Source organism: Ilyonectria robusta (genome assembly GCF_021365365.1).
Source record: "Ilyonectria robusta strain PMI_751 chromosome Unknown BGZ61scaffold_30, whole genome shotgun sequence".
In the NCBI taxonomy this organism is placed as follows: domain Eukaryota; kingdom Fungi; phylum Ascomycota; class Sordariomycetes; order Hypocreales; family Nectriaceae; genus Ilyonectria; species Ilyonectria robusta.
In genome coordinates this window covers 307,364-319,340 of record NW_025764464.1, presented here as the reverse complement: position 1 = coordinate 319,340, position 11,977 = coordinate 307,364, and the positions used below count along the sequence as shown (strand labels likewise).

The 11,977-nt window shown below is 53.1% G+C and overlaps 5 protein-coding genes across 5 annotated transcripts; 3 read left to right on the top strand and 2 right to left on the bottom strand.

The window, feature by feature from the left end:
• Positions 1 to 40: 40 nt before the first annotated feature.
• Positions 41 to 577, top strand: BGZ61DRAFT_366457 (uncharacterized protein; the record flags this gene model as incomplete). Its single annotated transcript, XM_046241685.1, has 1 exon — positions 41 to 577. A coding segment is annotated over one exon (537 nt), but the record flags the coding sequence as incomplete, so codon positions are not given.
• A 994-nt stretch (positions 578 to 1,571) lies between these two features.
• Positions 1,572 to 2,767, top strand: BGZ61DRAFT_431276 (uncharacterized protein; the record flags this gene model as incomplete). Its single annotated transcript, XM_046243844.1, has 2 exons — positions 1,572 to 2,166; positions 2,226 to 2,767. The coding sequence occupies 2 exons, from the start codon at positions 1,572 to 1,574 to the stop codon at positions 2,765 to 2,767; spliced, it is 1,137 nt and encodes a 378-aa protein (XP_046097317.1).
• A 459-nt stretch (positions 2,768 to 3,226) lies between these two features.
• BGZ61DRAFT_366530 (uncharacterized protein) lies at positions 3,227 to 4,079 on the bottom strand (the record flags this gene model as incomplete). Its single annotated transcript, XM_046241693.1, has 2 exons — positions 3,227 to 3,737; positions 3,808 to 4,079. 2 exons carry the CDS (start codon positions 4,077 to 4,079, stop codon positions 3,227 to 3,229), a joined length of 783 nt encoding a protein of 260 aa, XP_046097316.1.
• A 419-nt stretch (positions 4,080 to 4,498) lies between these two features.
• On the top strand, positions 4,499 to 5,942 carry BGZ61DRAFT_561434 (RTA1 like protein-domain-containing protein; the record flags this gene model as incomplete). The annotated part of the gene is made up of 4 exons (XM_046255814.1): positions 4,499 to 4,824; positions 4,879 to 5,258; positions 5,321 to 5,574; positions 5,853 to 5,942. Exons 1-4 carry the CDS (start codon positions 4,628 to 4,630, stop codon positions 5,940 to 5,942), a joined length of 921 nt encoding a protein of 306 aa, XP_046097315.1. The 5' UTR covers positions 4,499 to 4,627.
• An 851-nt stretch (positions 5,943 to 6,793) lies between these two features.
• Positions 6,794 to 11,537, bottom strand: BGZ61DRAFT_140009 (uncharacterized protein). The gene is made up of 7 exons (XM_046237275.1): positions 11,013 to 11,537; positions 10,832 to 10,955; positions 10,093 to 10,760; positions 7,928 to 10,021; positions 7,568 to 7,875; positions 7,378 to 7,479; positions 6,794 to 7,301 (listed from the first exon to the last, which is right to left on the bottom strand). The coding sequence occupies exons 1-7, from the start codon at positions 11,407 to 11,409 to the stop codon at positions 6,879 to 6,881; spliced, it is 4,116 nt and encodes a 1,371-aa protein (XP_046097314.1). The 5' UTR covers positions 11,410 to 11,537; the 3' UTR covers positions 6,794 to 6,878.
• Positions 11,538 to 11,977: the final 440 nt, after the last annotated feature.

Here is an 11,977-nt window from a genome sequence, read left to right as displayed (position 1 = left end):
TGAGCCCGACTCTGAGCGCACTGAATGGTTCATCCTTCAGTTCACCACCGATGCTCATCAGACGTTCTTGCATGGTTCACCGCGCGTAGATATGCTGCTCAGCCTGGTCCAATTTAACACGACGCGGGCTCTAGTGATTAATGCAAGACTCATGGGGATCACGCAGGGTATCATGGTTCCTGGATCACGGTCCCAGCTTCCCTCCGAGGATGTCGACATCGCAGCGCATAACTCTCTACCGCTGAGCCTGAGACCTACCCATCTTCAGCTCACCATAAGCCATCACCCTTGGATTGACATCCTGCCGTTTCCAGAAATTCGGGACAATCTACTGCGCCATGACGAGAACTCTTATTGCAAGAAGGAGCTATGTCGCGATCTGAGGGGGTTTCAGGCAGTTGCTGGTGGCTGTGGGGGCATAATTGCATGGGGAGATCCATGGGACTCTCGAGGGTGGGAGGTTACCGAAGCATTTGCATCCAAATGGCCGTGGGTGGTCAAGGACTGTCATAAGCTTCTAGAGTCCACAAATTATTGGAGAGCGGTAAGAGATGAACGGACGGGCTCTGATGAGTAGCGTTCCAGGGTCCGTCTAAAAGGTTTTACTGGATCAGCATGACACCACAGTGGGATCTGCTGCATTGGTAGCGGTTGTTCGTCCATACGTCCACTGCTTACAAACTACCAATTCTAGCAGTACACTTACTAGAACTATCTGACCTTCTGACCCAGTGTCTCGCGTCAAGAGGCGAACGAGATTTTACGTGCCTTCGCCCCATGTTCGAATGGATATCCCAAAGCGGCAAATGGGTCACCACCCATGACCGGGGTCTGTTAATGTCTTTCCCATTCAGGAAACCTATTCGAGGTGCGGGTTATACCTGTGGAATTATCTCATTACGACACGGCCAGTTATTGTCCTGGGATTTTCCATAATTATGAAGGTAACAAGAAGCCCCTACCCTGGTTTTGTGGGCCTTGAGCTAAATAAGGGACGGGATTCCTCAGATTCGCCGCTGCTATCTCCTCCCTCCTTGCTGAGCGAAGGTAAAAAAAAAACTAATTAAAGTTGGTAAGTATTTTTAACTTCAAATAAAAAACTAAATAATAATATCTCTTAAATTCTTTTAATAAATTTACTGTTTAAAATAGATTGTACCGAGGTACTCTATTACCAGCCTCTCTGTTAAGCTTCGCTCTGCCCAATGAGGTATCCACGATTATTCCGTCACGAAGCTAATGCAACCTACTGACGCGCTAGAGAAGGGGTGGGGAGAGCGGGCTTAATCTTGTGCATTCTCTCACCCTAGAGTTGAAGTATGCCACCGAGGTTTGGCCTAACGCCGCTTCTGTCTCTGATTGCTCCATCATCGGATTGTTGTTTCTACAGAGGATACGAGTGCCAGTGACCTCCGATGACGCTGCTCAAGACCGATCGAGAATGGGGGCAAAGAGACTAGGTACATAAGGAACCTTACTACAGAGAATCGATCAACTGCCCTTCCGCAAGAGAGATGTTGGAATAATCTTAATTCTAACTTTCGCCTCCTCCGTCTCTGCGACAACAAAGCATGGCTCCAATCCGGCTCGGAATCATTGGCCTGTCTGCCACAAACGTCGGTAGCTGGGCTAGCGTTGCTCACCTGCCCTACCTCCTCTCTCCTCGCGGCAAGGCTCATTACAGGATTGTCGCCCTCTGCAACTCAAGCGTAGAGTCCGCACGCCTGGCCATTGATATGTTCCAACTCCCCCCAGAAACTCGGGCATACGGCAGCCCTAACGACCTCGCTCGAGATGCTGACGTCGACTTCGTAGTGTGTAGCACCCGCGTCGACAAACATTACGAGACCATCGAGCCCAGCATCGTTGCCGGCAAGGCAGTCTTTGTAGAATGGCCGCTTGCATCTAACATCTCGCAGGTGCGCGAGCTAGCTGGCCTGGCTAGGGAACAGGGAATCAGGTCTCTCATCGGCCTGCAAGGGCGCGTCACCGCTCCAATCGATGCGGTACAAGAAATTCTGGAGCAGGGTCGCATTGGCAAGGTTCTCAGCTCGGAGGTGAAAGCGAGTGGAGGTGCCGGTGCTCGCGACGTGATCCCCCAGTCCCTGAAATACTTTACCCAGCTGGAGACGGGAGGTAACATGGTCATGGTTGGTTTCAGTCACTGTAAGCTGCTTCTCTTAGGTTCGTTGGGTGTCCATGCTCGCTGTACTGATTCTTCTCAGTGTGGGATTTCCTCCAATTTGTGCTCGGGGATGCTCAAGACATTGGTAGCCGACTTCAGCTGCAGCGCCCTGAAGTCGGGCTCACCTCTTCAAAGACTGGCACGGTCGTGGAGACTGTTAAGTCGGACGTGCCAGACCTTGTTTTCGTCACTGCCCAGTTGGGAGATAACGTACACGTCCAAGACAGGGCTTCTCTCCTCGTCAGGTACCGCCAGGGTCAGCCATTCCCTGGCGAACCCCGTTTGGTCTGGACCATCAATGGAGAAAAGGGCGAGATCAAGTTAACAGCAGAAGGCGGGACGACCCCACGAACCTTGGCCTCGAGACCCATTAAGATCCTACTGCACGACTTTGCTACAGATCACGTTGAAGAGGTTGGCTGGAGCTGGGAGCCATGGCAGGCGGAACTCCCGGCCGCGACCAGAGGTGTTGCTGGGCTGTACGAGGCGTTCGCCCGTGGAGACAGTACCGCCTATCCTGACTTTGAACATGCCTTGAAGCGCCATGAGCAATTGGAGGAAATGCTATGTGGTTGGCGTTGAAGATGCGTTCGTTCAGATGTTCAAGGAGCTTAGGACCCAGATGAAAAGGGCGCTAGGGGGGTTCTAGAGGAGGTCCGGAATTGCAAACTCACCAGTGTCATTTTGCCCCAGTGTGGGTATCTATGCTCCTCTTCATAGTTTCACAGTTAGGTAGAAACCAATTCATAAAAAGAATCTTACAAACGACTATAAATTTAGTAAAATATAGAAAGGAGTTTGAGATATCAGAATTAAAGTAATTCCCAATTTAGGGAGAAGCCGAAATTCCGTGTCTACTTTGCGTGTAACTAAAATAGGCGCTTGCAAACGGCGGCTGAAAATGGAATTATATCAATGCTACAAGAATTCTAGGCAATATCAGGATTCTAGTCAAACAATACATATCTAAATTAATCAAGGCGCCTTGGGGCCATTAAAGACGGAGTGATTATCCAACAAATACATCAAAAGAAATGTTATTTACGTTCTCCTCCCTTCAGCTGTGAGGTCGCTGAACTCGCCACCATCCTCACTCGGCACTCGCACCTTCTTAGACGTTGGTAGCGAGCCCATGATGGCCCAGACGATAGAGGACAACACACCTACCTCTGGCAGCATCGTCATAAAAAGGTATATCATGGCGCTTCCAGTTACAGCACTGAAGCGCGCCGCGGCGGTGGCGGTATATATCAACGTTTGTAGCGTGCGGATCGTCATGAAAGGGATCGCGATGCCAACGCCGACGACACCATGCTTCTGAGTGGCTGGCAGTTGATGCCGTGACTGGAATATGTAGACGAATAATAGGACTGTCCATGCAAAGAGCGCGACAAAGAGACCGACACTGACACGCGTCAGGACGCTCGGCGCCATTGCGTTCTCTCGATTGCTGGCACCAACAAAGTCGGCGACAGAGACACCGATTCCCGCCCAGCAAATAAGTTCGGGTATTCGGAAATGCCAACTGGTCCAGACATTTAGGCATTCGTTGCTATTTCCAAGGGCATCGGGTCAGCGCGTGGATAGAGGTTCGCGGGTGAAGGATGGTAGGAGAAACTCACGCGCTCTTCAGCAGGTTTAGCAGGACAAAAGTCAAGAGGACGAGGCCGAGGGACTCGCACACGAACACGGCGGCCCAGACTCCGCGAGCGTCGGTGGTTAATGTTGCCAGCATGCAGCTTGCACCTACGAGCCGGATCGTAGAGAAAAGGGAGATGCTGAACCAGCCATTCTTGCGTTGGAGTCTGAAGAAGACGCCGAAGCCAAGGAAGACGCTGAAGATGGGGATTTGGGCGGCGGCAATCCCGCGCCTCGTATCAAAGTCGCCGGTCATGGTGGCTAGCAGCCAAGGGGTAAATTGTCAAAAGATATGTCTCCTCTGCGAAGAAATGGCAAATTGGGGCATAGAAAAGAAAAGAAAGACTCACTTTCCCTTTGCCTAAGACCCATGGCGAAGCCCCAGTTGTCTGAACCCTGTGGCGTGCCCTCCCCAATCTAGTAATCCTTTCGAGGTCTCTCAATGCCATGACTTGAGCTCCACTGGAGCCCTCGAAAGAGTTCCTGGTTCCGGTTAGCACTATTTGTCCTAAAACCAGGCGCACGTTTTAGCGCCTTGGCCCTTTGGTTCCCCATCATCGTAGTCAGTCTTTCGTATCGTCATTCTTCCACTTTCTGCATGACGTGGGAACTCCTCGGATTCCTCGGATTCACATCCCTTCACAGGGGCATGGGGCCATCGAGGCTGTGTTTTTTCGCCTGGATTTCCGTCTACACACGTCTATTTCAACCCATCACCTGGCCTCTTTCTGATGGACTAAATTTATCCCTTCTCTCGGGTCTCCTCAAGATACACCTGCCACGGGAGATTTTCAACTTCTCAAGATGCGACATGTATCTAATTTGGGGGCAAATGCCTTCTTTTTGGCGGCATTCACGCTTCTTCTACCGTTCCAGGTCTTTTTCGGCATTCGATATCGGACTTGGGGGTTTCTTGTTGGTATGGTCTGCGGTCTGATACTCGAGATTCTCGGTTATACCGCCCGAGTAGCGCTAAGTAAAGACGTGGATCTGTTCTTGATGTGAGTCAGGCACATATAATGGGTGACTGGACCAATCCTTACTGCTAGCTATAGGTACCTTGTCACCCTGACCATCGGTCCCGCTTTCTTCAGCGCCGCAGTCTACCTCTGCCTCGCTCGTATCATCGCTGTTTACGGGCATCACCTCGCCCTCTTTAGACCCTTGGTATATACGGCCGTCTTCATACTGCTCGACTTCTTTGCGTTGTTGCTGCAATCAGGCGGCGGTGCCCTCGTCGGAGGGGATGACCCTTCTATGTGGGATACTGGCCTCTCTCTCCTTCAAGCCGGACTATCCATCCATCTCGTGGGCATTGTTATTTACGCCGTTCTCTGCGGCGACTTTGCTCTAAGGGTCTTTCGAGCTCGCGGCAAGTGGCGAGGCGACTTTGCTAAACTACAATTCTCCACACGATTTAAATCCTTCTGCTACGGTACGCGAGATACTTCCTGACCCGACTCGGCTATCAATTTTGTCTAACATCTGTGGCTACAGCACTGGGAGCTGCGACACTTGCTATACTCATCCGAACCGCCTTTAGAGTTGGGGAATTGGGTCAAGGTTTTGACAGCAAAATTGCGAAGAGCGAGCCGGCCTTCTTGGTACTCGATGGAACAATGATCCTTGCAGCATGCATATGCCTCACGGTGTATCACCCGGGGCCTTGTTTCCAGGGCCGTTGGCCGGAGGCCGATTTCAGCTTGAAGGTCGACCGAGGAAGGGGAAAGAATCCAAAGTCTTGCCATAGGGTCGACGAGTTCTCTCTGCGCTCTACATAAGATGTTGCTTTGTTGGAGACTCCCGCACTGTCTAGAAAAGACTACGCTCCATGCATTCTTTATTTGCCTTGAGATTATTTTGTATTGGTCAAAATACCCTCTCCCTTTATCGGTTGCAGCAGCCGTGAAGCTACAATGAGAATAGGATGTTCCCTCGTGGAGAAGAATTGCTGAAACCAGCCACAACAATCACCAAAGACTCTACGACTACCGTTACATTATCACAAATTCTACTGAAACAATAGAAGGAACAAATTTTGGCTGGTGTACATGTCAAACTTGCATCTTTGATCACCTACGAGAAGCTAGAGCGCCGTTCGAGTACGGGCTACTCGTAATTTCCACTGCTGCCACTCTTCCATCGAGCTGCCTTCTATGGTTAATGGAGATGCGAATCGTTTTTGACTCTCCATTGATTAAAGGGGAAATGGGCTTAGTGGCCGTCGTATAACCCTAGAGGAGCGCGGAATGGTCGAAGATACCTGGCCACATGTCGTGTCTGGTCTCGAAGCGGAAACCGATTCGATTTAGATGGGATGCAGATTCTAATACGGTTTCATTACGACGTTGCAGCCTCGGCAACTTGTATATGAAAATAGCATTGACGACTCTAAGTACTGATAGACCGAAGACGGTGATATCTGCGATGAAGCCATCGCTCTCGAAAGCCCACGCGCAGACAGCCTGCGTCAGATACAGCCCGGATCCCGTGAATCCCAGATGCCATGCGCAAGTCTCACGGGCTTTGCAGGTTTCCTCCTGTGTCACCGTACAAGATCCCACTTCCGGCCAGCAGCCCTGTCATATAAGAGTCGCCTCGATCCACCACCAAATTCCTCAAGATTGCCCATTTTTCCGACATTCGTATTGACCCTCTCTACACAACTGGAGAAAACACCAACTGCCCGAAACCATTGTGTTGCAGGTAACCGCTCTGAAAACTACACACCCAGTCTAAAGTCCAGACATGTTTTTGGATTCTGTCAAAGTCCCAAAACCGGCCTTACGGCTCCAATGACGAGCCTGGGAACAACGATGCACCCGCTGGGCCCTTTGGGGACTGCAGCAGTATCCATTCATCCTGATACGATTCAGTTTGAATAGGTAAGATAAACAAGAATAGCAGGTAGTCCCTTTATATCCATAACGCTCTGCAGAATCATTCTTATTATCATCCCTTTCAATATTCGCAGTATACTAATACTCGTTACAGCCCAGTGCCTGAGAATCCACTGGCGTTCTTTCTAGACTCAACCTAGCGAACTCTCCAACACCTAATTTTGTAGGAAGATCATCTCGTCGAACTTAATGGTAGAGTCGAGGCTGCGTTGAAGCTGTCTGAAGGCGACGAGGTTTTGCCTCATGATGTTGATTTCCTCGGCGAGGGCCTTTGACGCCGCTTGTGACATGCCACCAGTCATCTTCTTGAGCAGGTTTTGCCCATGAGCGGTCCAGTCAGATATGAGGGACTTGATACGTCCCGCAGCCCAGGCATTGCTCAAATTCACCATCCTAGTGACGTGTTTCGTCATGTACTCACGCCAGTGGATGTCCTCAAGGCCCATGGGGGGTGTTTTTGGGTACTCCTTCCGGTAGAGCTTCTCGAACTCGGCCAGGAAATCGGCCACAGCCACGTGGGTTGCGAGGAGCTTGGCCTGAATGCTATCGTCGTTTTGGTACTGCCAAACACCAAAGACCTGAGTGCGCGGTTAGTTGGTAAACATGGGGCTAAACGGTGCCGTCGGCGTTGGGAAGCTTCTGGGAGCGTCTCACCATCTGCAACGTGGTAATGGCAGTTTCGGCGGCCAGTTTGGTCGTCGGCTTGCATCTCTTGTTCCACTTATCCACCGACATGGGATCACTGAGGCCCCAGGTCTAGGGATGGACGGTATATGTCAGCCCGGTCTACCACTTGTACCGCGTTCTGAACCCAATATTGGACGGGGATGGGTCGTGGACTTACTTGTGTCTTGATGTTGTTCAACTTGGCCTCGCAGTTGACCATTTCAGAGGGATTAGACACAGAGCCCAATATGTTATACAAGGTCTTCATCGGCGTCTGCGTGTGCCCTGCCTTGGTCCACGCCGGAAAGCCGTCGACGAACCCGACCTTCCACATGTTACAGCTGGACAATTCATGACGGTCATCCCCCGTGAAAATCTCAGCTTTGAGGGGAGTGCCATATCTGCTTCCGGGCTTTGGATCGAGCTTACCACTCGTGCTGTATTCGATAAAGTCACGGAACATCTGAAGCTCCAGGATGTGCTCGGCTGGAGTCACTGTCAGCCTTGTTGTCTCTCGGACGATTCGCTCGTCACTTACAAACCCAGTTCATATCCTTGTCGTCCTTGTCGCCATCATCGGCAATGCCAGAAGAGAAGCAGTTGCCTCCAGCATTGTTCACGTAATACCGGTCCTTGTCGCCGTTGGCGGTTGCCAGATTCTCGCCCTTGTCGCCGTTGGGATACTGCTCCGAGAACACCTGGAACGTGGATTGGTCTGGACAAGTGACTTTGAAGTCGCGCACTCCGCCGATTCTCGAGGAGAGTCCGCGATCTCCGAAAATAGTAAATGGCCAAATTATCCAGCCCAACTGGTCGGCGAGCGTGCCTCGTGTCGTGCTGGGCGGATCGACCAGCGAATCGTCCGGATTCTCGAGGAGTGACGGTTCGAGAAGTCCAAGCCGCGGCATGGGACATTGGATGACACTCGTCTGGCTGTCTGTCGACTCGAGCGCCGCGTTCCACCCGTTCATGTTACAAAGAGTCGAGGCGGCGATCAGTTCGGTCGAGCCGATAGTGTCCTTGACCGGGTACCATAGCGATGACAGGCTTGCGCCGCTGAGGTGCCCCCATCTGGTACCCATGGCGTCGTCCCACAACTCGCGGGTCTCCTTGGTGAGCTTGGAGTTGGGAGGGTGGTCGAGGATGTCTTGCAGCGCCGAGTTGACCGCGGCGGCACTGACCTGCGGAACAGCGCGCTTGACGACAGTTGGGTCCTCATCTGCTTGAGTCTCATTCCCCTGAGCCTCTGACACGGAGCGGGACGAGAGACTGCGGTCTACGTTCGGGCACGTCGGCGCCTTGGCCCAGGCGATGAGCGTCTCCTTGAGGTTCTTCTTCTTCTCGTCGGCCGAGATTGTCACCTCGGCATCGCAGCAATACGCCGACGTGCCGTCACCACACAGCGACTCGTAGTGGTCCAGGGCGATCTTGATCTTGCCAGCCGGGCAGTTGGCGTTGCACGTCTTCTCCCCGGCATACGGCGTCAATCCCAGCGCAAAGTTGTCGTACCATTGGCAGTTCTTCCAGTGCGCATTGCTGGAGTCCGACTCATCGCAGCAGTAAGGCCTCGAGCGGCGGGTACCGCTGCTATCTCGACAGACCTGGGCGCCGCTGCCATCACCGCTCGAAAACAGCGGCATGTTATACGTGGAGCTCCAGCCGCACGACTTGGTTCCTATGTCCACGGCGCAGTCGTGTTCCTTGCCGTACCACTGGCACTGACGATAGATGTCCATGGACGAACCGCCGTCCTTGCAGCATGCCACCTGTGCCTTGCCATTGTTGCATCCGGCCTTCGTCGAGGCGACTTCTATGCCGCTGCCTGCGGGACATCCAGGGTTACATTTTCCTCCATTGAAGAATAGCCATTGGCACCATGGCTGGTCTCCTGGCGGGCAGCAGAAAACACGCGTGGCTTTGCCGTCACACCCCGTGTCGTCGTACATGAGCTCCCTGAAGTCGTCTCTATACGGGTCTCTCCGAGGCACAGGCTTCCAGCCGCTCGGGCACCCCTGGCCGCAGTTGCTCCATCGACACTGTTTCTTGGTGACATCGGTGCTGGATTCGCTAATCTCCATCTCCTTGAGGACGGTGCCGGGGATGCCGACGTTGACGTTGGTCGTGATGCTCGACAACGCTCGGGACTTGTAGCCCGTGACCGACTGCAGCTGCTTGGAATACTTGCCGTCTAATGTGTCCTGGCTGATGGCCCATACCATGGCGCCGCCGAGGCACTGGCTACGGGCAAAGTCAAGCTTGATCTTCCAGGTATCTGCGTCGTCGTACGTCATCCAATCGCGGCCGCTCTTGAGGATCTTGGCGGCTGCTTTCTTGTCGAGAGTGACACTCGCTCCGGTCGAGGACACTTTGCGATCGATCTCGGCATTGGACAGCACGCCAACGGCGTCAGAGCATGGTCCCTTGGGAGCACCAGACGTGAACAAACAACCGGGGGACATGCAGCCGGCATTCGACGCCGTAAAGGTACGCGAGTAGAACGCGAGACCCAAGTTCACCTGGTCGGGGTCGATCTGGTTACGCCAGAGCAGGTCCAGGGCATCTTCAATCTCGGTGAGATTGGTGTGGGAGTTGAGATGGCTGCCCAGCCACGATTCAGGGGTATCCCAGGAGCCTACACATGCACAAGGGGGTTAGCACCGTCTCTTCCGGCATCAAAACAGACCTCGCTGATGAGATTCTTACCATGGAGATCATAGGTCATCACATTGAAGAAGTCAACGTGCTTGGCAATGTTGACAATGTCGAAATGCTGTAAGTACCAGTAAGAGGCTGGGACCGCAATGCTCAGGCCATTCTTATCACCGTTCTGCGTCAGGGAGCTCTTGATATTGCGCAGGAACTTGGGTAGGTTGGCAAAGTCTTCGCCACGGCCTTGTCGGTCAGGGGCTTCAGGATACTCCCAGTCAATGTCGACACCGTCAAAGTTGTACGTGTTCAGCAGGGAAACGAGTGACGTGATAAAGGCCCTCTGGTTTGCCTCGGACCGGGCAATATCTGAGAAAGTCGTTACCGTGGGACCGGGATCGTTGAATGCCCAGCCGCCAATGGCGAGGAACACCTTAAGGTTGGCATCAGCTCGCTTCTTCTGCGTCAACTGGCGGTACAGCTCCGTGTCGCCCTTTGCTGCCGGGACAACCTGGAAGGTTTTCGGATCAATGCTTGCAAAGGCAAAGTTAAGGTGAGTGTAGACGCCATCGGGAATGTCTGACGGCTTGAATTTATCGCAAACTCGGCCGGGTGCCCAGCCTTCGTAGTATCCCACCACTCTTTTCATGGGCAGACCCTTTGCGGAACAGGACGGTCTTTTGACCTTTTTCTTACCGCAGAACTCCTCGGTCAAGCCGCAATAGCTGGTGCCGCCTCGTCAGTCTTCGGAGCCAAAGGGTATGGAGGGACTGAACTCGCAACGACGAATACTCACCCCCATTTAGAACAGCAAACGTTGAGTGGACATTTGGTGTGCTCAGCATACTCAGAACCGTAGCCTCCGGGGTCACAATAGGTTTTGGCGTCGCATCCCGTAACGCAGGTGTCTTTGCTGCAGACTAGCAGCCATCAGTATATTGCATCGGGGGTGAGCTCGGCGCAGCTGGGAGATTTACAGTCCGGACCGAAGCCGCAGAAGCCAAACTTGGAACAGCAGCTTCCGTCCTTGCAAGGGTTGCTCTTGTCACAGCCGAGTTTAAAGTCGCATGTGCTCTGGCATCCGCTGCCGCAGTGGGCTGAAGTGGTGCCGCAGAAGCCATCCTTGCTACAGCAGCCAGTGGCGCAGAGCTTCATCGCAGAGCACTCAGTAGGCGCTGGCTTCCAGTCACAGGTACTCAGGCAACCCGTACCGCAGTGAGCTGAGGTGGTACCGCAGAAGCCGTCCTTGCTGCAGCAGCCAGTGGCGCAGAGCTTGGTTTTGCTACAGTCCGCGGCGCTGACAGTGAGTGAAAGAAGTTGGAGAATGAGGAATAGTGAAAGAAGGAGTGCCGTTAGGCGATTAGTTGTCGCCATGGTTCCAGCAGAGGAACAGGGCTGAGTGAGCGGGCAGCCTGAAGAAGACAAAGATATCTTGAAGAGATGGGAGTTCTCCAAAGGCCATCGGGAACGGGAGGAGGAGGGGGGGCAATAAGTCGACAATTAACAGACGTGCTGCCTATACAGAAACTGCGGCAGCACACACGACGGCTTCGGGCTCACTTTCAATGTGCCCCGGTCGGACGTTGGCGCACATTGGATCATGTCCGGTAGCGTGCGGAGTCAATCAAGGATCGTCGACGGCATCATGCGTGTTTTGGACAAGCCTGGACCTTCAGCTGTGTCGAACCAACACCAACACGAGCCGGCTCGAGTCCCGCGGGAATGCCCTCATGTAATCTCGCTTCTCGCTGAGTTAGCCGTGGGGGGTGAGGCAGTGAAACCAGGCACTGTTAATATCTAGACGATGCACTGCCTCCCCTGCTCAGAAGGGCTGCCGCGTGCCGAGAATCGCTCCATAGTCAGTTTGCGCGCGTCTTGGCATGTAAAATAGCTTCACGATGAAAAATCGACTCGGTTCTCGGCTGCACTGCGAGAGATTTCG

Coding starts and splice junctions, on each gene's coding strand:
- BGZ61DRAFT_140009 (XM_046237275.1), bottom strand. CDS start 11,409: ATGGCGACAACTAATCGCCTAACGGCACTCCTTCTTTCACTATTCCTC. Junction 7,480..7,567: donor TGAACAACATCAAGACACAA/GTAAGTCCACGA, acceptor GTCCATCCCTAG/ACCTGGGGCCTCAGTGATCC. Junction 7,302..7,377: donor CCATTACCACGTTGCAGATG/GTGAGACGCTCC, acceptor CCGCGCACTCAG/GTCTTTGGTGTTTGGCAGTA.